The sequence below is a fragment of the Poeciliopsis prolifica genome, unplaced genomic scaffold (assembly GCF_027474105.1).
Source record: "Poeciliopsis prolifica strain line A6 unplaced genomic scaffold, Auburn_PproV2 SCAFFOLD023, whole genome shotgun sequence".
Classification (NCBI taxonomy): domain Eukaryota; kingdom Metazoa; phylum Chordata; class Actinopteri; order Cyprinodontiformes; family Poeciliidae; genus Poeciliopsis; species Poeciliopsis prolifica.
The window spans coordinates 7,236,228-7,261,361 of NW_026562398.1; the positions used below are offsets into that span (position 1 = coordinate 7,236,228).

The 25,134-nt window shown below is 39.6% G+C and overlaps 1 protein-coding gene and 1 long non-coding RNA gene across 5 annotated transcripts in view; one reads left to right on the forward strand and one right to left on the reverse strand.

Moving 5' to 3' along the window:
* The window catches only part of LOC129370154 (nucleolar protein 4-like), a 40,718-nt gene that overhangs the window by 12,226 nt on the left and 3,358 nt on the right, over positions 1–25,134 (reverse strand). For all 4 annotated transcript variants that reach the window (XR_008607022.1, XR_008607021.1, XM_055045869.1 and 1 more), the window contains exons 2-6: positions 10,085–10,240; positions 5,743–5,854; positions 3,906–4,015; positions 1,491–1,632; positions 75–367 (exon numbers count right to left, since the gene is read on the reverse strand). Coding sequence is in view for 2 of the 4 variants with exons in the window: in XM_055045869.1 (XP_054901844.1) it covers positions 75–367; positions 1,491–1,632; positions 3,906–4,015; positions 5,743–5,854; positions 10,085–10,240 (813 nt within the window). In the remaining 2 variants the exon portion in view is untranslated. The remainder of the gene's footprint in view (positions 1–74; positions 368–1,490; positions 1,633–3,905; positions 4,016–5,742; positions 5,855–10,084; positions 10,241–25,134) is intronic.
* On the forward strand, positions 5,799–7,987 carry LOC129370155 (uncharacterized). The gene is made up of 2 exons (XR_008607023.1): positions 5,799–6,090; positions 7,373–7,987. It is a non-coding gene; the product is annotated as an uncharacterized LOC129370155 (long non-coding RNA).

Consider the following 25,134-nt stretch of genomic DNA (forward strand, 5'->3'; position numbering starts at 1 on the left):
TTCAGCCCTGCTGTTATTATAAATTACAAGCGTAGAATGAGCTCACTCAGAGAGAAGCTCGGTTTCCTCCTCACCTTGTTGGAGAACTCTGTTTTGATGGGGAACTTCTTGTTGGGTTCTGCTGCGTAGCTGTTCGGCGGCGAGCTCCCGGCCGGCAGCAGTCTGTCGCTCAGATTCACCGGCTGCTGATCCTCGGAGGACGACGAGGACGAGGTGGTGCTGAAGTCCAGCGGCGCGCTCAGCCCGTTCTCTGCCACCTCCCTGTATGAAGCCGCGCCATCTTGAGGGTTCGCACCCGCAGCCAGCGCCTCCGGCGAGGTCAGGGCCGGCAGCCCGTTGGCGCTGCCGCTCTCCGAGGAGTCATCATCTGGCAAAGAGTGCGAAGACGCAGCAATGAGCTGTGTGAATGCCTTGTCATCCTTTAGCATTAATTCAGCTTTGTGACAGAAAGCAATGAGGGGGGAGTTGCTGCAGGGGGAAGGGGCTTCCTGCCTCATGCTGCGCACTCTGGATTTGTAAAGGAAGCGTGCATTAGGGTCAGCTGTCAGGATAAATAAAAGCTGAAGTCGAAGGAGGGAATTTTATATCAAGGAGTGAAATGAGGAGAATTATGATTCTTAAGATAAGTGAATGTATTTCACAATATTTATGCTTGTTTGACCAATGAATCACTTCCACCATCCTGAAAATAATTTCCCCCGTTCCGAATATGTTTATAATCTGGCCTTTGTCCCACTTCCTAAAGCTGTGGACCCTAGAAGCGAGGGTCCATCCGAGAAGCAAGCACCCACTGAACGACTGGATTTATCTGGATTAAGAAATAGGCAAGCTGTTTCCTGCACAAAACCAATCCGCACAATCTGTACCACACACATCATTTCTACAGCAGAAGAGATATTAGTAAAGATGTAAAAAAAACAAACAGCTGGTAAAGCAAAAACGATTTGCAAGATGTTTACATTTGAAAAGTTAGACCTCTGCAAAAACACAAAATAATTTGGGTTTAGTTTCTAATGCAAGTGTTTTACTGCACTTACAATGAAACAAAACTAACTTAGAAGTTAGTTTTCAGCACAAAATAGGAGCTTTTTTTATGTGTTAATTCATTAATACTTGTGGAAAAAATGACTGCTTCCACAGGCAGATTATTTCACTTATAACAAGACATTTTCCCCATATTATATGTGAAATAATCTGCCTTTTTCATCAACATTAAGATATTATTTACTTAAAACAAGCTGTTATACTTTGCTGAAAAGTTATGTGCAAGTGGCTATTAATTTACAAAAGCATTTGGCAGACTGGAGAATTAGCTTTTCTTCAAAAAGTGAACATCATTATTATTATTATTATTATTATTATTATTATTATTATTATTATTGTTATTGTTATTATCTCTCCTTATTTTGCCTCTTTTCCCTTTCTTCTCCATCTGTGTGATTTTAAAATGTATTAATAAATGTAATACATGCTTCACTCTGCCGTCTTACCGTCCTCCTCTTTGACAATGGCGGCCGGGTTGCTGACCCGCTCCCCGTTGGGTGGGCTCGGTTCAGGCACTGCTGGCTGCTCCGCTGCGACCCAAGCGGGCTCAGCGTTGTTCATGTCCTCGCTGCACACCGAACTGTCATCCTGAGGGCCGATCAGGCAGCAACTCAGAAATACAACCAAATATTCACTTCCGGTCTTCTTTGCAAAAAGTAGCCAAAGCTTAGTTTGATTAAATGGAGATCAGGTCTGGACTTTGACTAGGACTTCAGCACAGACCAGGACATGATTTATTCTACTGCTTCTCTAATTATAACAGGTTTTCTTCCAGTTCTGGTAGATAATTTACGTTTATACATTAGAAATACATAAAAAATATGCAAATAAACACATAATTTAATACCTTTTTTAAATAAACATGTTACTGCCCTTCCTTCAGTGAACACTTGCTCATTTGTAGCAAGAATGAAACATTATTCTAATGTCAACGTGAAAATTTAACATTTTTACAGTGAAGGGCTGATCTTTTGGTGGTTTTTTGTGATGAACCAGTTAGTAATTGGATAGCAAAAGTTGCTGAATAGGAGATTTTTAATACTGAATTTGAATCAGGTAAATTAAAAACTATGTCACAAGGGATTTGCAGAAAAAGTTTTATTTTTTTAAATCTTAAATGCAAAATGTAAGTACATTTCTTTTTTAAGTTGTGGCTTAATTACTGCTCTGAGTGTCTGTATACTTCAGTTCACAATTAATCAGTTACTAAATTATTTGGTGATTATTTCCATAATTGATTAATCACAACTATTGTGATTAATCGTTTGAGTCCTACAACTTTTTTCTTCAAACTCCCTTGTTTTACTAAATAATTGTTCTACAATCCCATTTTAAACATAATAAGGGGAGGATTGATCGACATATTTGATGTGTTCTGATGTTTATAGTGATGTTTGTTGGTAGTTTCTCATATTGGTGACTGTATGGTGTTTTTATGCCTTTTTAGTTTTGTATTTGTGCGATTTAAAGCCCTTTGAATGACCTTGTTGCTGAATTGTGCTTTAAAAAAAAGACTGATTTATTAATACAGGCAATTACAGTAAGAAAATATTTCAACTCGTTTAATTTAAGACCAGAAATAGAAATGTGATATTTGGCTTTCAGGAGGATTAGGAGAATGTCAGAGGGTCTGCAGGAGTCTCGGTGTTAACTATGTTTCTTGGAGCATTGCTATTTTTAACTCCCTACTCAGAGTCCCTGAAGATGCTTGTTGTACCGCAGCAAAAAAACACGAGTCCATCACTGTGGTAAGGATTTGGAAACCAAGCTAAATAACTCCAAATCTGACCTGACCTTCAAAAATACATGACAAGACCAAAAACAAAAGCTTCTTCAACATGGGAGGGAAAATGGGACGGTTTGCTCCCAAACGACCCGCATTCACTCTGTGTCAGCTGGCGTCTCGCTCACAGGCAGCGCAGTGATGACTGTGTGACTGGAAGGGAGCAGAAATGCGTGCAGTCGTCTCATTCCCCTCACACGAACAGACAAATAGGCCCGGACCCTTGGGAATACGAGTCCATCCCGCTCTGAGAGGGTTTGTGGCGGACTGGAATGCTCACTGACGGCTCCATTAGGCACCAAGTGAGCCGTGCAGGATTAAGGAGAGTCTCTAATCACAACGACTCAACATAACATTAATATACAGGATTTGGAAAAATCGACAGCTGATACATTTGGAAAGGTTAAGATTATAGCATCCTTTGCACATGAATCACAAATATTCCATGTGAAGTAAATGATGAACAATGTAGTATGAAAATATTTCTCCAAAATTTCACTCTAACATTAGTTTTCTGTGTCACATCTCAATCTTAAATGCATCGATGAGACTTTTCCAAAGAAAAGCTGCAGCATTCTGAGCTTTAAACTGCATCCCTCCATGTCTACTGAAATGCTGACATCCCACCTTGAACGCTTAGTTGTTCAAAAACTGTCCCATTAAAACTCAATGATGGGAATCGGTTCCCCTGTACTCACCCGCAGACCCCAGTCCGGCTCATCCTGGCTGTGTAATCCTAACTGTTCAAGACTGAGGCCTACACCATCATGACTAAGTGCTGCTTCTCTGCACTTCAGTGAGAGCAGTTCTTGAGTGTTTCTGTCACAGCGGCGACACGTGGGAGGGCCTTAAACACCTGACGTCACTGTCATAAAAGCTTCCCTAAATCCTCTACACATCGCTCCTCCTCCCAGCAGGAGGGCTGCTCCCCTCGTTTAGCGTTCAACCCAAAGTTAGAGAGGAATCGTCTCTGACTCGGCTGCACAAAGACTCTTCTCTTCCCACACCTTTACAAAAAAATAAACCTAAAGACTTTTATTTCTATACATTTTGCTGCTGCATGTGCAGATTCACTCACCCTCTCAGTGGCTGTCATGCACTGCAGTTTCATCTGCTTCAGGTAGGTGGCAGTAAGAGGCATGTTGTAGTCGATGAGGTCGGGGACCAGCGAGGTGGGTCGGTCGTTTTCTAACAAAGAAAAGCAGCAAAAACACACATCTTCCATGAATACAGAGTTAAATCACTCTATCAGACCTGGGTGGTTACAATTAAGTAACTTTTTAGAAAAAAAAATTAACTTTTAAGAACAAAACTGCAAAAGCAAAAAAAAAAAAAAAACATTTTGGTCTAGTTTCTAGTGCAAATATCTAGACAAAACTAACTTAAAAATAACTTTTCAGCATGATAGTATCTTATTTTAAGTACCTAATTATTTAATATCAAGCTAGAGTTAAATTTTAGTGAAATATCTTCATACTACACTGTTTATCAGTTCCACTGGCAGATTATTTCTCTTATAAAAAAAACATTTTTCCTGACTTATAAGTGAAATTATCTGCCAGTGGAACTAGAACCTTTTCATCAACATTAATGAATTATTTAAAAACAAGTTCCAATATCTTGCAAAAATGTTACTTGTAATTTAGTTTTGTCTTATTTCAGGTGCATGAAGTTATTTAACAATACTTGGTAAGATTATATGCTTTTCATCTGGTCATCTCCTACATTGCTATTATTCATTCTCTCCTGTTCATACGTCGCAAGCCGCATTTAAAATTGCACAAACTGGAATTGTTAAATAAATTTGCTTAATGAAAATAGGCTAATGTTGGAAAAGCTAATATTTTTGAGAATACTTAATGGACACGAAATTAAGCTGTTGACGTCTCTGCTGACCTCACACATCCTGGACACAAGCTTTTCTTTTTTCCTGGCTGTCTCTTTTTCTTTATATATTTTTGGTTTTTCCACCAAAAACAGGACAAAAGAAGGCCTTTCATTTAAAACACAACTGAAAGTTTGGACGCTGCTGGAAAGTTTATTGGGTAAAGAAAAAACAGATTAAATAACAAATTGCTCTGATTTTTCTGCTGTAATTTAATGACATTGATAGGAGGATTTTTTTCTTCATCAATAAACATAATGAAATCAGAAAAAAATCTATTAAATAAAAAAAGAATTTTTTTAATTTAAAATCAAAACACCTTTGCTGACACAACTTCATGAGACACACAGCACAACGACTCCCAGACAGAAAAATAAACTTGCAGTCCAGACCTGCTGAACCTCTGAAAATGTCTTAAAATTTCACAAAAGAGCAAAGGCAAAACCCACAGAGGCACCAAGCTGCTGCGCACCAGAGAAACACTTTGCCTTGACGCTTTTCCTCTCAGCTCAGCAGCAAACACAGCCTAAGATAAGTGTCTGTTTACTACAGTTCAGGAAGCATTTTAAAGGTGTGTTTGAATTGTTGGGCAGAAATTCAACCCTCTGTTGTCAGCCTGTCACACCTGGAAGGAAACAATGGCGCGGCAGGTTTCTGCAGTTCCCACTCCGGCCACTAGAGGGACTCTGCGATCAGGTTTGAGCGGTTCAGACAATCCCAGCGAGCCAATCCTCTTGAGTCTTTGTTACATCATGTCAGTGATGGATATACGCATGTTTTATTTAATGGGAGCTCCATTGAGAAACTATTCAAACACATTAGATTATTCCAGCTCATTTTAATGTCTGACAGGATGATGAAGAATATACACTCCATGCTGTTAAGGCATCCTAATAGAGTAAACACACAGAAGTCTGGTTGTATGATTTATTGCTGCATAATTAAGTGATAAATGCGTCATTATGTGAAAGAATTAACAAAGTTGTGTGATTGGTGTTAAAAGCAGAGCGGTGTTTAATGATGCTTTTACCTTTGAACTCTGCAGTGCTGGGGTTAATGTGCATCCTCTTCTGGCACTCTCCGCAGCTCATTAGGAACCGAGTCACCGCCTCTCTGGGCAGGAAGGCATAGGTCTCCGCTATCTGCGCGGGGGAGAAGCGACGGTTACTGCGGATGAACTGAAACTGGGTGAAGGAGGAGGTTTTTTTCCTTTATTTTATGTTCGTGTGAAAGTTTGGGTTCAGATTTAGGTGTTATCTCAACATGACACGGAGAGGAATCCTCCCTTCAGGCCGGAACTGGAGCAATCCGGCGACCCAGTTCCGAATCCTTTGGGTTTGAACACTTTTACCTCTGCAAAATTGAAGCACTTATCACGGTAAGTTTTCAAACGTTTACAGCACCAAACTTTGGATTTAAAAGCAATACAGCTGTATTAAAGAAAGACACGTTCAATTCGCAGCCATTTATTTGTTCCTTGCTGAAACGACTTATCGAATAATTCGATATGGGTTTTTGTTTGTTTGTGTTTTTTTTTTAGTTGGGCGGGTTTTAAACTGACAACAATCTGGCAACCCTGCATGTATTCCCACCGGATAATTATGTGTGTTGCACACCGCTCTCACTTCCGCTAATCAGTCTTCCACCAAGGCTAAGTGCTATTAGCATAACACAAACGGCCTCGTTCTTGTCAACTTTTCACATTCTGTACAGGATATCAGGGGGATTTAATTAACTGATGAAAATACTGATTTTTATGTACATTTCTTTTGACCAGTTGGCTTTGAAATAGTATTATCATCGGTTAATTTTCTAAACTAAAGGGATGCGTAAATATGAAAAATTTTATGCATTTCTACAAAAGAGATAAGGTGAACTAATAAATGTTCTCCATTTTTTTTATCTTGCCTAACTTTTAATAAAGAGATCAACAACTCATTAAGAAAGTGAGCAACTTTGTAATATACACCTAATAAATTTTCTATATTTCAGTTAAATACAGAAAATGCAGACTAGAAATAATTTTTAGTCACTGTTTTGGCGCCCTTTTTGCGCAGCGCCCCCTATATGTGGCATACTGTACATTCTTACTTTTGGCGTCACTGTGTTGAGCCATGAAGAGTGCTAAATATTAATTAAATCGTATCAGGGCAAATTATTTTCCTGCTCAAATTAAATTCTTAATCACAATATACAAAGAAAGTTACCAAAAAATCTCTAAAAGATGATCTGGCATTATGAGTTCCCCTCTGTACCTTTGCCCATGTCTGTTCCTCCTCTCTGTTCCCTTACTTGTTGGCTTACTTTCAAAATAAAGGCCACAAGTGACAATAATCTTTAAAAATTAATAGTTAAATTAATTCAGTTTTCTGGCATTTAGCAAATATAAATAACTATGGAGAATCTAGTTAACCTAAGACACGTCTCATTAAAAGTCACTCATTGAAAACATTTTTATTAACAATATAAGAACGTTTTCCAGATGTGGGCCTTTAATCAAACGTTAGATTGCACTTTATTACAAAAATGTGCAGTTTGAATATGAAGCACTTTCAATGACTTTTAACAGAAATCAAGCACTTTCCAAACCCTGAAAACACCTCATTAAAAGTCAAACATTTTCAAGGATTTATACCCTGTGTTTTCTCCATCTTCCTCAGGTGCATCTCCTTCCCTGTTTTTGTTTCCGCTGCTTTGCCACCCTCCCCCGCGTTAGCCCCCTCTGGCGTTTTCCTGCAAAACGCGACCTTCACGTGACCATGGAGAAGGCGGCGGGGGTGCCCACCGTCCCGTTCAACCCGCCTCCCTCCCTCCCTTCCCGGCCCCTTGAGGCAGCGGGGAGGGAAAGGCCACCCAGAGGAGCGTGCACCTCCCAGAAGGCCACAGTGACAGCTCCATATTATGCCCTGCCCCAGAGATGCTGCCTCCTCAAAAGGGTACACTCTATGAGACGTGACAGGACCTCTCTACAGGGCAGGAAGATTTTTTTTCTTTTTTAATTCCTGGTGGAGTAGAAAGAGAGGAGGGGGTACCCTGAACAACCCCAATACTCCCATCTGCACCTCCTGGAAACAAAGATCTGCTGCTGCACTGTATGGTTGCATGTCAACACATGCAACCATAAGACCACAACTCAGTGATTTTATGACAACAGACTGCCTTTGTTCCAGAAATATGGACTATGTGGCACAAAAAAAGCATCATAAGTACTTTGTTTTTCTGCTGGTTGTTCCCCTGGTAACTCCTGATGTTATAAATGAAACATTATTCTCCCAGAGCTGGTCTTATTCTCTGCTTTAAATGTGAAAAATATCATATAGTTCACCGCCGGTTCCACGGTGGATTAAAAATGGCCTCCGTTGCAGTGGCATCTTCATATTTTAACTGGTAGTCTTGCTGCGAACTTTTACAACCATCATCTTTCACCAAGGAGCATTAGATAACCGGGAGACACATAACTCCACCTGGAGGAGAAGATTGCTGCAACGACTTATTAGGACGAAAGGTTGATGTTGCTCATATTTAATTGGTGGTTTTGATGTGGTTGATATGGCTCTCCACTCAGGGCGGTAGAGCCAGGGGGAGAGCAACAGGACTGCTCAATTAAAGGGCTGTTGAATTGGTTTTAAAGGGCCAGAACCACATTTGATCATCAAGTTACATCAACTGATCTGGCAATGTTGACCTAGATTCTTTAGAAGATAAATATATATGCATATATTTAAATATAGACAGCTGTGGATAAAATTAAGAAAACACTTAAAATAGTCAGTTCCCCTCATTTTACTTCTTATAGGTTTATGTTTGAGTGAAATTAATATTATTCTTTTATTCTATGAACTTCTGACAGGATGCCTCAGAAATTCCAAGCAAAAATTTTGTTTTTATTTGCAGAAAATGAGAAACAATGAAAAAGATGCGGTTCTTTCAGATTTCAAATAATGCAAAGAAAACAAGTTCATATTCATTTAGAAACAACAAAACTAAAGTTTTAACTCAGGAAGAGTTCAAGAATAAACATTTGTTTTCAATGGGACTCTTATATTTTTCAGAGCTGAATTTAGGAATGTCACAGTAATAAATTAATATTGTGAATATAATATGAGATCATTTTCCAGTAATATAACAATAATGCCTTAATAATGCAAGAGCACATTCTGAAACATCAACAAGCTTAAAACTCTAATAAATATTTAGCTTTGGAAGTGGAAGAGATTTTAAATATACAAAATAAATAAAATAACAGAGACAACATATAAGAGGAATTAGGAAGTCGCTCTAAGCAAAATTGTTATTAAAATGAAAAAAAAAAATTATTTGAGACCAAAGCACCAGATTGAAGAGTTTTATCATCCAATTTTTGGTAGAAAGAGAGAAAAGAAAAAAAAAAACAATACATTTTGCAAATGTAAATTATTGAGCTTGTTTTCATTTATCGTCTGATTAACTGATATATTGATTATTGGAACATGCCTCTAAACCTCAATAAATCAATACCAAGTGCTTACTATGAGGTGATTCAGATGAAGCTAAAACTGTGCCACTTCAGAAGCTTTGGGTAAAAAATATTTACAAAATTGTTTTTATCCTAAATCCAAAATGTTTGTATGTTTTGTAGCATTTTGGCCTACTTACTGCCTTAACGTTGTTGTTCTTTCAGCAAATGGCCTTTTCCTGTATACTCCAGTTAACAATTAATTAATCGTTAACAATTATTGACGATTATATAAACAGTTAATCATTTCAGCACTGGCTTCAGCATCAGAATTATACATACAAACTATGACATTTGAGTCTGTGTGTTTAATTCTGTCCTTGTATGTTTTTTAAATTCAATTCCTTGTGTGAAAATGAGGGCCTTGGCAGGGAAGTGAGGTGCAGGATGTATGGGGCACCTCTAAGGCAAAAATCTAAAAATTTTCATCTTTGCACGACTATTTACATACTTTATAACAAAGCAGTTCTCACCCATCTTTGAATTTTATAACATTTTCCCTGGATTTTACATCTTCAAATGTGTTTAAAGAGAGGCTTCAGGTCTGAATTTCATCAGTAAATTCATATAATTCCCTTCTGTCCCAACTGGGTTTGCATTTAGAGATAGTTGGCAACTGTTTGAGTAAATCTTGTAGGTCAGGAAATCGTCGAAGCTGGAAGATTGCACATTTTTTGTGCATGGACAACCTCTTATTTTCTCCTGAATGTTGTTTTGAATTGTGCACCTGCAGCCAACTGGGGCAGGATGTGCTTACTGTCCTGTTTTTCCATCAACGGAAACCGAACCACTCATATTGAAGACCGCGGATGGGACACAAGGAAGCAGAATGTGAATGTGCAGTTGATTTTAGATCCATGACGGTGTTTTAACTCACCGCTTTGTAGGTTTTCTTCTGCCCTGCGTGTTTGGGTGCTCGGCCCGGGTCGGCGCCCATCTCCACATGCATGGCATAGATGATGTCAAAGAAGTCCTCGACAACGGCGACCCGCTTCAGGGAGGAGTTGTCCTGGGCCGAATTGCCATCTGAACACTGAAAATGTGAACAAAAACAAGAGTTCAGTTCGTACTCAGGCCTGTGGTCGGTGTAAATTTTGGGTCATATCAAGATCATGTATGTTCTACAATGCATTGAGAAAACTCATTAACAAAATTGATCAAATAATGAGCCGTTCTCTCTGCATCTGCATCACATTCTTAAAATTTAATATTGAACATGTTTTCACATTGTTTTTGTGATTTTTTGAATCAAAATAATTTTTTTCATCCTGAATTAGACATATTTCCACTTATGTATAACATAAAATGTGACTTTTAGTCACTTTCTATATTGACCACAAACTATAACTTGGCATCAAGTAAGGCTGAAGCAAAAGTGTCACAAAAGTAAGAAATACCGCCACCTACCGGTGGGAGTTAGCGGTCATAGAAATTTCAATGAAATTTTATAGATTAGTATGAAAAAATGCAGGGATCTATTGATGTTGAGTAAATTTTAATGATGGCAAAAACTGGGGAAACTTATGTAATTTGCTGTTTGCGGTCTACAGGTCCGCATAAAAAGCTACAATGGGCCACATTTGGCCCCCGGGCCATGAGTTTGACACATGTGTTCTACGTTATGTTGCACAGGACACAAATGCGAAACAATTTTGTTTTTTGCCCATATGTTGTAGCGTTTTCGTTTATGTTGTAGCGCTTTTGTAATTGTGTTTTAATTTGCTGAAGTGGTTTGAACCTCAGGGCCACCGTACATATGTGACCCATATCAGTCTGGACGGCTCAACTCTGATATTTTCACCCCCCAAAATCTGGACGTGAACAATGGCTGAAAATTATAATTATGTTCTTATTAAATATGTTCGTGTCACTAAAGCGCATTAGAGTCAAATCGCTGCTGGTTCCGACTATATATAAGCAAACTTTCCTACAGAAGTTGAAGGTAATACGCCACAAAAAGCCGTTTCTTTTGAATAAGTTGTGAATTTCTCCCTTGGCTTCATTCGTGATGTGACCTAGACACGATGCTGCTGAATAAACTTTAAAATCGATCCGTAGACGGCGGAATCCAGTATTACTTCCGTAAACAGTGCGCTGCTGAGTGACGTCAGTGCTCTTCTTCTGCGCATGCGGGGCGCTTTCGGAACGTCTGATTGCGGTCGGGTTTTATTAGTAGTATGGACGCAAAAATTACAAAATAAAAATAAATTAATTTACGCAACAACAACAACAAAAACTGAATTGAGTGTTAATTTCTCTGTAAACGTCACGTTGTAGACACGTGAGTCATACGTCATGCGGACAGAATAAAGTGTAAATAAAGTGTTGAGATCTTCTTCTTCTTCCCTCATCCTCGGCTGGGTCCGCTGCCATCCCCTCATCTCTGCCATGTTTAAAAATAACACCACTGACACGGCTCTAGACCAGCAGTCCCTCCTACCACCACCTCTGGCAGCCATCCTGCCTCCCGTACTGCTGACCCTGTCGCCATAGAAACTGCCACTGATTTCTCCCGGGCAGGTGTGCCGGGCAGAAGGTCACGTGACACGCCGCCAGGACAACAGGCTCCATCCGCAGCACCACATGGGGCTCTCAGCGCCTCCAAAACAACTCCTGGGTCCCATCGTTGGACTTTCGCTCTGCTTAGATGTAAAACTAGCTTAAACTAGCGATGTTTAGAGCAATGGATGACTGGAACTCACTGCCTAAAGCATTAAACTAAGTCCATGACTTAGTTTAAGAAACAACTGACTATATACTGTAAAAATACTTTAGTTTGACCCATTCAGACCGGATTTTTATCTACAGGTATTAGTTTTAATCAGCAAATTATTACCACCTTCATTGAAATAAAGATTTTCCAAGAAAGTTTGAGTTTATGCAAATAAAAAAAAATATTGTGAAATCACAAATAAGCTATAAAATGCTTTTTTGTTGTTGTTGCATGGTAACACTAAATAATTAGGCTAGTATATCCCAACTGCTGATGTCCACGGGGTTGGACATTCAACTTTCCTGCAAAAATCCTGCCATTTAATAATAAAAATAATAACTTAAAATTCTATCAATGGATATACTTAGAATTGCACCAAGAGCAATTTTATTAGGCTGCAATGCAGTAATATTTGTGTTTTTGATAGAAAGTAAACACTTTCTTCTCAATCTCTAGTTTCAGTGCAATTAAAGTTCACTTATATTGAAATTAAAACTTCAGTGTTATTGGCTATAAGAAACTAATCGGTAAGAAGTGTTCAAATTTATTGGTTTATACTCAGAAATATACATTATGTCCAATCCAGTGGACGTGGGGTTTGAAGGAGTTAATATTTGTGTATTAACATATTTTCCTATCTTAATCCAAAGCCTGTCTCTGTCTTTATAACTTCTAGAAAATTATTTTAATTCACATTTTGCTCATTTTTGTACTTCCATTTGGATTTCAGCAGCTTCTAATAAAGGTCTAAGTGCTTCTAGAAACCACCCAGCAGATTGTTGGCGTTACGTTAATGTTTTTTGGTGTCTGGACAAATAGCATTTTTAAAGACCTCCATTGCGTGGTTACCTAGCAACCCCAGTAGAGTCCAACCAGTTACCTAGCAACTAAGGCGGAGACCCAGCACCTTTGGTCAGCTGGTTTTACCGCTGTATGTGCTTTACAATGAATGCTGGGAAAGACAAATGTTTTTTTTGTTGTTGACCTGCCATTTAAAAACCACTTGTTGCATTCTTGTTGGTTGCGCAGGAGGCTCCACTTATGCTTTTCAAAGATGTACAATTCTGTTTGCAGCCATTTTCATGTGTGAGTGTAAATGTTGAGTTTGGGGGGTGATGCGTGGCCAGGAGCAGATTATTGGGATCTGAAGTGACAAGAGACACTAAAACAACTTATTCTGAAAGGAGCTCAAAACAGACTAAAATCTTATTATCTTAGAATCATTTTGTTCATCTTTTGCATGCCGACCTATTGTAACCTGTACAAGGAGACATAATTGGTCACCTTTTCTACTTTATCTGTAGTAGGCTATGACTTTTTTTCTGCCACTCATGTTTTTTATGTAAGTTGACCCCAGGAAGAAGCTGATGCTAACGGGGATCTCAATACACATCTCACATGTTGATTTTTTTCAAGCTGTCCCAGCAGGTGCTGAGCTTCGTAAAGTGCTTCTTTTCCCTCAAAATCTCAGATGAAAACTGACATCTTCTGGACCCAAGTTGGAAGTTGCGATTCTGAAAACTTGTCCCATCAAACATGCTAACCTCCCGAGCCGTCATCCTGCAGCGGCGCCCATCCCGCTCGTTTTCTCTTCCTTCCTTCCTTTCCTTCCCCTCCACCAACACCCCTCTCCTCCTGTTCTCTCCTCCCTTCTTGCTCCTGCTCTCCCAAGTGCGAGGTAATGATCGTTACCATGGCAACTAAAACCAGCTCACAGAGCGAGTTTGTTTTTAATCTGGCCCTCTCTCTCTCTCCGTAGTACTCCCCCCATCCCATCCCCGCCCCCGTCCTGTCAGCACGGACCGCCGCGTAATGATAATAAATGAAATAATAGTGACCCTCCGCCTCTTCATCACAGCTGTAATCTATCGCTCTTGGAGGTATCATCATCTTTTTTTCCCCCTGTGACATCACCGCCGCTGCCGCCGCTGAAGCCTCTGCTTCTGCTCGGGACAATGGTGTCAGGTCCATTCACGCTGGATTTGGATAATCTCATACGACTGTGGGGTGTGCGGTGCACCCACATCCCTGCTGCTGCTGCTGCTGCTGCTGCTGCATCCCTCCACCAAATATTACACATACACACAGGACATTCAGCTGGGAGCATTTTCTCTGACCTCAATCGATACGCAACACTCCAACCCTGCTGGTGTGGAGTCAAGAGATGGAGACCAGCATCTTCAACGCTTTTGCAACTTCCTCTAATAAACCTGCAGGAAACATTATTCTCAGAGTATCTTGCTTTTGTCTGCTGAAGAATAAGAGATGTTCAGCTTACTGAGAAAACCCTAAATGAATGAATACATAAGATGTTTATTGAGGTATGGACTCAACTTTCTTGAAGTAAATGAAATGCGACTCAAGCTGGCTCCAGCAACAATCAAAGGAAAAACTACAGTCATTTAAAATATACATTTTACAGGGCAGTGGAAACAAAAACAAGTTTTGATACGAACTCCTGTCTTTAAAACACTCTTAAGCCATGACCACTAAAGCAAGTATGTTTGTATTCCAACAGGAAATGACATCATCATGTTGAAAAAATTTACCAAACAATTAATACAACTGGTAATTAAAAATCCAAGTCAAAGATGTTAGAAAAAAAACACAAGAAATTAAAACAAAATTAAATTAAATTAGGAAAATAAAACTAAATGAAGAAATTAGATAAATAAATTAAGAAGTTAATGCTTCATCACTCCAAAACAACTTGATGCAAAAATGTTTATTTTATTTTTATTTTTTTGCACATCCTTGGTTGATGATTCTGTGTAGCTACTGCCACCTATTGGTTTGGTGGTGAAACTGTATTATAAAATAACACTGGAACTTTAAAACAAAACAAATATTAAAGCTGTTAACTTTTATAAAGATATGGTTTTTAGATGTCAAAATTATAACTATGTCCTGACACAAATAACTTGTGAAAGAAAATCCAGCTCCTTCCTGACAGCCGTCTGTAAAAGCTCCGCCAGAAACAACCAATCAGAGCCAGGGGGAGGGTCTTAGCGCTCTCAATCACTCTCATGTACAAGTTGCAGCTGTGCTAATGGTGGAGAAACAACCTAATATTCCAGTACGAGCCTGATTTTATTTCACAGATTATCCTTCTCATAATGTGAAAATTAGTTTACGTTATGAAGTGAAACCACGGTAACAATGTATTGTTTTTACAACTGGGAGGAGCTGATTAGTACCTCAAAAACTGAAAACAAAACCTTTTCTTCGTCTTCTTAAGTTTTATAACTTATTAAGAAATGCAAATGGAAATTTCTAAAACTAGTGACAAATTTCAAAATTAGAAAACAAGTCAAAACATTATGAAAAAAGTAGAAAAATTTAAACTAAATTCTTGAATTTTTATAGACAAAAAATGTAAATAATATTTTAAAATGATACAAAAAAACCCAAAAACAAACTACCAATAAAAATATTTATTTTTTAAAGCAATAATAAAATTCAAAAACAATTAATATTTGTAACTAAAACAAAATTCTCATGTCCTTCTGAATAAATAATCTTCTCATTTGTTTTTATCTCTATCTTCATTTGACCTTCATTTATACAGGTGACCTCATTTAAATAATAGATGTGATTTACTAGAAAGAGCTTTTTTGATCCAACAAAGAAATAAATTATAAACACAGCAGCAAAACAAGCAATAAAGAAATGTGACGCTATTAAATAAGCTTATGCTTAAAATATCTCAGATGTTGAGCAGCATCAGGACCTCCCACCACACAAAGGGGCAGTGCTGTGTGAAATCAACTTTACATCATGTTATAATGCTCCTCCCTCATAAAAAACAGACCTGAAGTGTTGCTTTGATTCTTTCATGCATGTTTGAGAAATCCTTTAATCTCCATGGCAAGCGTTCAGTTGTGTAAAATGCACGGGTGGACCGAGCTCCACCTTCGAGACGCAGCTCCTCCTAAGAGTTTGCAATTTCAAAGCCGACCACCTTCATGACTCCCTAACTCCTTCAGACTAGCCAGCAGCGATTAGCAAACACCTGGTGGATCTGTGTCTGCTGAGCTCATTATAGGAGCTACTTCTCAGGACCCCGCTGGTAAAAACGCTGTTAAAGAGTCAATGAAGGAGCCATGAGCTTTTAAAGAGACAGAGGCCCAATTTCAAGGCATTTAAATTACGATGTCAAACTTCCTTTAAGTCATATCTCATATATAATTTATAATGGTAACATTGCTGTTTTATGGCCGATCGCCAGTTACAGTTGTTGATTCCGATACCTTTTTTGTTTTTTGTCTGAAATGTTGCTAAAGTTGGTAACAGTGAGGTCACTATTCTTAGCTGCAAACGTGCAGACATGATCCGGTGGGCCGGTCTGTCAGTCAAACGTCTCTCACAGGAGAGCAGAAGAGGACAGTGGCTGATCTTTAGATCTTTGCTGAGGTAGATTAGATCACCAATCTCCCATATTAATAACATTACATAGCCGACAAATTGGCTATATAATGTTACTGTGTAACATTATATAAAACTGAAAAAAACTTAATTCTGCAGGCATTAAGAAAATGCTTTCATTGTCTTCAAATGCAGAAAATGCTGAATAGAAATATCATTTCCACCATTGTTTTTGGCGCCCCCTCTAGTGTATCGCCCCTTTGCGTCGCATTTAGTGCAAACCCACTTTTTGCGCCACTGAGCATCGTTGCAGACATTTAGCCTCCTCAGCAGCACGCCGCTTTACGGAGCAAACGACACATGGTAGCATCACTAATCACCAACAGCACAGCAAAACTCTGTCCCTCCTTCCGCCTCTCCAGCTTTCTAATCCCGCAGGACTTTGCTCTCCCCAGCCGCTGTACAACCAGCCCCCATCGCCTCCCCCCGTCCCGCAACAAACCGCTCTGTTGCTAGGAGACTGGAGGGGTTGAGTCTGCTGCCCCCACCCCCGCTGGCACTCTCTCACACACACACACACACACACACACACACACACACACACACATTGACGCTGCGAGGAGAGAGGAGCAGTCCTGCACACAGGCAGGTCAGGAAGAGGAGGAAGAGGAGGGGAAGCAGCTGGGTCACAAAGGCCCGCCGCCGCTGAGCGACGAGACCCACAAGAAATTGCGAGTGTGACGAGCCAAAGATCAGAAAGGCAGGAAATGAAGCTTTGAACCGAACTTTTTTTAAAGTCGAGCAGCAGATAGATGGAGACTTCATTCTCATGAGAAGGTTGCACAATAAGTAGCTTAACAGTAGGGAGCTGTGTGTGTGTGTGTGTGTGTGTGTGTGTGTGTGTGTGTGTGTGTGTGTGTGTGTGTGTGTGTGTGTGTGTGTGTGCAGGTGTGTGTGCTCAGAGAGGAGGGGAGTAAAGATGGCTGTGTCAACAAACCTCATGACTCAGATTATCTCACTGCAGATGTGACAACAGGTCACCTCTTAAAGTCCCGTTTTCCAGCAGTAAATCTGTCAACCAGCTAATGAACACATAAATGGGACAGGCCTCGTTTCTCCTGGTTCTGATGAACGCTTCTGCCCACCGACAGCTTCCCTCCCTGCATGAAGCTTAAAACATCCTGGTTTTTTAAAGCAGCTGTATTCTTCAGACACATAGCACCTTTTTATAGCACAATGAAGTAAATATGTTACCTTCAGTTGTTATAAAATTGCTCTGTATATCAAATATGACTTAAAATACATTTGATTTTGTAACTTAACTGGTGTAAATTGGGTCTGTCTATTTAAAAACTCCTGCTCTTTCAGAGAGTCACCTCATTGCTCTTCTGTTAACCCTTTAACGTTTTCACCAGCGTTTCACTGAGAAGTAGCTTTGATAATGAGCTCAGCTGATGCTTGCTAATTGCTACTAGCTAGTCTGAAGGGGCCAAGTTAGGGAGTCGTGGGCAAAGGCTGCTCTGTGAGGCCGTGAGATTAGACTCTTAGAAACTGCAGCTCCAAGGAGGAGCTGCGTCTCGAAGGCAGAGTTAGGTCCGACCAGGGAGTAAGATTATGTAAAACTCAAAAAAGTCAATTTTACATGTTTTTCCCCTTTTAAGGTGACCTATTATGCTTCCTTGGTTTATGGGCTTTACAAAATATGGTTTTTGCGCAAAACCATTCTTAGATTTAATCTTTTTAATCTTGCCCACTTTGAGCTGACCACATCCCTCAACTCAACGTTTACACGCGCTCGTACAAACAGCTGCAAACACATGTACAAATATACAAATGTACTTCTTTAAAAAGCATTAGTAGGGCCTCCTGCACAACCAACTAGAATGCAGCAAGTGGTTTCTGAATGTTAAGTCAACAACAAAACACTTGTCCTTTTTGGCAGTCTTTATACAGCACATCCAGCTCACCAAATGTGCTGGAACTCAGCTTGGGTTGCTAGGTATCAGTCTGGGCTGTGCTGGGTTTGTAGGTAATGGAACAGTGCCTGCGCAGTGTGACTTAATAAATCAGGAGATTTTTGAAATGGCTTGTTTTTCAGACAACAAAAAATATTAACATTTTGCCAAATAAGCAGCAGGTTTTTTTAAAGTGTTTGGTCTGCTTTTTTAGAAGCAGTTGAGACCCAAAAGGAAGTTTAAAAATGTGCAAAATGGGAATTTTGCATAATATGTCCCCATTAAAATAATGTGTTGAGCAAATAAAAATAAAACAGTTCACATAAAACCTATTTTTGCATTTGCATTTAAGAAAAAAGCCAATATTATAGCCAATCACTGATTTTATCACCACTTGTCTAGAGCAGAATTAAATCACATTGCTTAATGTACACAGCACACAGGTGAGCACCTATTGGGCCACCCCTAGACCAGTCTGCCCTGGGTAGTGAGCCATAGTGACCACTTCAAAAATAGCCGGTGTGTGTTTGCTGTGTACAGTGCGTCATGACTGAAATCAGGGATGACAGAATGCGCACAGATTCATGTACATATGAAGCCACTCCCTCTCCTTCTCTTCACCATCATGCTCTGCACTCGGCTTCAGTTCATAAAGCCCCGTCATTAAATCCACATTAGGTGCACCGAGCTCGACCTCACTGTCCCACGTAAGAGAGTGTGTGTGAGTGTGTGTGTGTGTGTGTGTGTGTGTGTGTGTGTGTGTGTGTGTGTGTGTGTGTGTGTGTGTGTGCGTCTCTGTCTGCAGCTCCCACGATGAGGGATGTTTGATGGAGTGTATGACATCCCCAGTATCCCACTGGCCCCTGCAGACAGCCACTGTTTATGTTCCAGTCCCCGACTTTAAAAAAAGAAAACGGCACGTAAATGACTCTCCTCATACATCATCACATCCCAGAGTCCACCTCGGCATTTTCAGGCCATCATTACTCTGTCCCAGTTCGTTAAACGTTGGCCTCGCAGAGGTATTAAAAATGACAGTGGGAAGATTATTGTCGTCTTAAAAGGAGCGGGAGCGCGTGCACGAGGCAGCGCAACTCAATACTATCTCCCACACAGGGGGGGAGGCCCCCGGGCCAGTTAAAAATTGTGTTAATTTCTCCTCCTATGGGAAAGCAAAGAACGGTCTCTCCATGGCAACTGAGAGAGCGCTGAAGGGAGGAAACACAGAGCAGGCGATCGGCGACCCCCCTTCCCTGCACACACACACACACACACACACACACACACACACACACACACACACACACACACACACACACACACACTCAGTATGGATTTCATCACGCACCTACTGTAAGTCCGAGTTCACGTTCAACACGAACAAATCAAATAAACTTTCCAGATCAATCTGAGCTGAGCTCCTGCTCCAACATCAGAAAAGTTCTCTGGACAAAACCTGTGCTAGAACACCAAAACTTATTCAATTCAGACCATTAAAAATATCTTTTTCAAACTTTTTCCATTTTTAAAGTGAAGTATGAGTCAGCTGAAAAGCAAATAAATCAGTTGTCATAAATGGTCTTGTCAAATTTATATATCCAACCTGAAAAAAAAATCAACTGTCCCAGAGGAATTTTACCACTTTCTCTAATCTGCTAATGCGCTAGTAGCACAGCTAATTTTATATTTAGCGCGTTTGCAAACCATGAAAGTGTTTACAGCTTTGGCTTCCATGATAGGTCCTTAAACTTTGATTTACTCAGCTGTTTTGTAAACACGACTAAATGAAATAAACTTTCAATCTGCACTGAGTTCCAGCATCACTTCATCTTTAAGTCCTCCAGCGAGAGTCCAACTCATCCGAACGGGTTCAGCTCAGCAGGTCTGGACAAAATACCAAGACTTGTGACATTCAGACCATTAAAAAAATCATTTCCAAACTTTTTCCACCATTAATGTGACGTATGGTATGTATGAGTCAACTGAAAAACAAAGATTTCAGGCAGAAACAACATAACTAAAAAGAAAGTTTTGTTTTACATTTACAAAAATTTAAATGAAGTTGCTAAGAAAAAAAACAGTTTTGGCTAAAATCTTCAAAAACCTTTCAGGTAAATATATTATGATCTGAAAGTATCAAACTTTTATGCCACGATTTCCAAGACGTGTTTGGCACATCATGAAAAGAAGCCATGAGAAACATCTCTGACCACATCAGTGTCCACTTGCACAGTTTTTGTCCCATTTTTCCTCCATTTCACATTCTACTAATTCAATATTTTGGACATTTGCTATCAGACTGAATACAGAATTTGGCAACCAAACACACGTTAGCTACTATTACTGCTCTGCTTTCCACCAACATTGTTTCTGTTGGATGGTACAGAATATTTGTAATTGAATATGAAAAAAGTGAAAATGATTACCATAGTATGAATTTTTCCGAGTCTCAGAAGCGTTGAATTTTAACCGGCTGTGAATCCTTTTGAGAGCCACAGGAGCGTTTTGCCATGTGTTGCTCCTAATCAGCCCCGCCAGACCAAAAAGAAACAAAGTATAAAAAAAAATACAGGACAAAAGCGCCGGAGATCCACTGTGCAAAAAACAGCATTAATGCAAATGCTGCCGGCTAATAGGGCCAGTATTCTTTTGACTCTGCGGCCCTTCCATAAAAGACGGGCTCTCAGGGGAAATTCGGACTAATTAATCAGATAATAATGACGATGTTCCTCATCCCATCTGACGTGAGGCGCCAACGTTTAGGTGCCTAATTTCCAGGACAAAGATTGGGAACCGCCATTGTGATTTCTAAGCGAGGAGGGGACGTCCCAGGACAAACCTTTGTTTTCATAAGAAGATGCCAATTTGAATCCAGCACTTGGAAAACCTCTTTTTGTGGCAGAGCAGATAGATTTTTTTTTTCCAATTGTTAATTCTTAATCATAAGACAATTTATTTTAAATAAAAGATTTGCAAATGGGGGGCTTAGCTGAGTTCTATTTCTGATCTCAGGCTATTTGCTTTTCTCTCCAATCTATTTCTTGTCAATTTATTTATTAAAGGCCTCGAGAGCCAAAAAATCTATATATATATATAAAAAAAAAAGATCAGTAGAAGATTCAGCTGAACTCATTTAAACCAAAAGATGCTCAATTAACTGCAGATAGAAATCTTCAAATTTCACAGGAAATAAATCCGGTGCATCCCTGGTATTCACGGGGTTCGGGATCAATGTTCTTTTACAGCAGAAAAATTTCCTCCACAGTCCCTAACCTCTTTTAAAAACACTTTCGTTTGATTGTTTGATTAGTTCAAACACCAAATGTACTTTAATAGGCATCAGTACACACAGCGGAAATCACCCTCGCGTTGCCACAGAAGCTAAATCTCTGCAGTGTATTTACGGTTCTCTGATTGGCTGAAGAGCGTAGCTAAGGGATTCATTAGCCTCGCTCTTCAGCCAATCAGCGCCATGGACAATGACTGCCGCTCCTGGATTGGCTACTTTGCAAACGTCCGCCAATAGCATGTTAAATAGCATTCCGCCGCGCCTCGGTATTTTAGCTTCCAAAGCTACCTTCTCTATCGATTAGTTTTACTTATGACCTACCAATTAAATCCACAACTTTCCGTGAATAATTCGGAGTTACGTTCCGAAGAAAAACCTACGAATGCTGAACCGTAAATACACGCAGCCCATTGCCAAAAACTAGCCACTTTGCAAGCTAGCTAAGCTAGCAACTAGCTTACTTAGAGATTTCGGCCGTTTCATTGTATAAGTAACAGATCGGTGTTATAAATTATATAATACTGCGGTTTCAAAACCACATAAACTTTATGTTATTTTACAAGACAAAGAATTGAAGTTAACTCAGTTTTCTCTGGCTGTACAGAGTGATACAGTACTGCTCCCCTCCCCTACCTATTGCTGTCTTTCTGCTCAAAGTACATAAACACTTAATATGATGTAGAAACTAAAGGGCAGCCATCTGGACATCAAAATTAGCCACTTTTTTAATGATCAGAAGGTAAAATACTGAAAAATACGCTTTTCTCCCTGTTCTTTAAATGCATCAAAACTAAGCACTCCCTCTATTTTTAATCTATAAATACATTAACTAACAACACATGAACCAGTTCACTTTACCTCTTATTAACAAATAATGTCTGCTTTTGTTTTCATTGTGCTAACCGCACAATGTTGAAAATCTTGTTTACATTTTTGTGTAAATACAATAAAACCAAAATATATTTACTACACGTTATTATTACATCAGAGTTCCGTACCAGCTCATGTGAAGATCACTGTGAAAAAGAAATGTGGAAAAATACAAAATAAATTCTAAAAGCGAAAGTTACTGTCATAGCACTCATATAAAGTACTTAATTGCGGTGATATTTGTCTGACAGCAGGCGTTCAAAACCTTCATCTGGAGGCTGTCAGGAGTCTGAAAAGTTCAGGCCGTGTTCCTGCAGCGGCTGTGGGACAGATGCTGAGCAGACTGACGCCTTTAGCTCCCGTCACTATCCTTCGCAGGACTTGTCTGCATGAATTACTGCAGCTAAAAGCAGGGTTCCTTCAGCTTTCAATACAAAAGTCCTCACTTGTTTTAATTTTCTTCTGCTTTTTTTTTTTTGGTCAAATTCCAGCTCATTTGAGTACAACCTTATCTTTGGAGCTGCTTTAAATTTATTTGAGTCTTAAAGTCTAAAAAACTTAATGCTGAAATTGTCTTTTGACAATTTGAGGCATCTAGATCAACTTAGGTCAACTTTACCTAAAAATCTGCCTCTTACACTACATGCAACTTCTTTTAAGAACAGTTTGTGAATAAATATTAATGGGTAAAATGCTAATGATGCAGATTAAAGATAAAGCAGGTCAATTTATCAAAAATTAATGTCAGGAAATGAAGTCTGAACAAGCGAGACAGAATCAATGAATCAATAAAACTGATCAACGTATCAATCTGCCGCTATCAGTTTGTTAAACAAACGCATCAATGAAGGTAAACAAACACGTTTCTGTCCGTCAGCTGAGCGGCTGTCGGTCAGTCCTGCGTCAGGCCTCGTCACAATACAGGACGCGTTTCTTTATGTGAAGAAATGAAAAACATTTTACAGATTTCAGTTGACATGGCAACAGAAAGCAACAGGAAAATGCACATGGCGTTTAAGTGTTTCCTTTGAAACTGGCTGCACTCGGTGAAAGGCTTGCGTCTGAATGTGTGTGTGTGTCTGGTCCCCTCCTCCTCTGTAGCATCCCCTAATCAGGACATAATGAGAGCTAAACGAGGTTGCATCTCCACACCGAGGCCTGTGTGGATTCTCTGGAAAAAAAAAAAAAAAAACAGAGACGCCCAGAGAGAAAGAAAAAATAATATATTTGCAATGCGCTGAGGCCGTCCTGCCCTTTCTGTCCCGCCACACACTGAAGTCGCCCTTGTGTGTCTCAGCGACGCGCAGAAGAGACCCTCTCTGTCTTCACATCAGCCAGGATCCGTCCCTACCCCCACCCGGCCTCCTGTCATGTCCTGCCCCCATGCAGAAACTTGGCACACCCTGGAAGCAGCTGCAGCGGGGCTTCCAGAGAGCAGAGAGACGCCCCCGGCCCTGCAGCGCTGCGAGCAGCCACCGACCGCTGCGTCTCTGCGTGTGTGTGTGGGTCTGTCTGCACGTGTATGTCACTTTTCCACTGGCCCAGGACAGCCTATTTATAAAAGCCACAAACAGAAGCTGAAGCCGGAGTCGTGTTTTCCTGATGCACGAACATGCAAGTAAATTGGTTGATTTGTGGCCTCTGAGTCATCATTAGGAGCAGCTTGTGTTGGCTGATATTTTGTTTGTTGTTTAAATTTCCCAAGTGGAGCTGAGTCAGGGGGAGGCTTCCCCCCCGATGCCTTATGATATTAGCTGCAAAACATGTGCACTGCTCTCAGTAAACAGCAGAAAACGTTGTATTTTGAGAGGACTGAGCCTTTCTCAGCCCGCCATAATCTGACCCAGCAACGATAACTCCCCTCTGCTGTCGTCAACCAGGCTTTAAAGCTGCAGTAACTTTTGTAATGTAATATTTTATATATATTTGCTTAAACTGTCACAATGGCATGACAGTATGGTGTGAGACAAATCATCTCTGAAAAAAACTCAAGCCTCTCTGCTTTCTCACAGTGCTAATTAGAAACAACCAATCAGAGCCAGGAGGCGGGTCTTAGTGCCATCAATCACCCCTTGCTATGTCTAGTTAGCATAACCACCAATGAATTTCTGTCATTGTAAGTTGTTTTTCCACCATTAGCACATTGAGTACATGAGTGATTGATAGCGCTAAGACCCGCCTCCTTGCTCTGATTGGTTGATTTTGTTTGAAGCATTCGTTCCAATCGTAGGTCAGGGAGGAGTTGGAGTAAATCAATCATTTCACAGATTATCTGTCTCATACTATACTGTCAAGACATTAATAAATATGTACAATATATGTGTTATATGTATATTTTATGTATTTGATGGAATATTTATAAATATTATATTTGTCAAAATACAGATGTGTAGTTTCCTTTATATAAAAGATACCTGCTGCAGATTTCAAAGAAAAACTAACACTGATTTTTAAAACATATGTCTTAAATATCAGTCAGAAATTATTTTAGTAATTAACTTTATTTGCTCTTAATTTAACCTCATTTTGAGGAATTATGTACCTAATTTCTGGCAAGAACTCAAGCTTGTTTCCATTTACCATTTAAATACCATTTTGTTTAGTTTATTGCTTTAATTAATTAATTATACCAAGTATTTAAATTAAGGTAAGTCTGCTTAAGTATTTATTTTATTGATTATGAGCTCAGCTTTAACGCCTCAGTCATGATTTTTATCATCTATTCTCATTAGAGA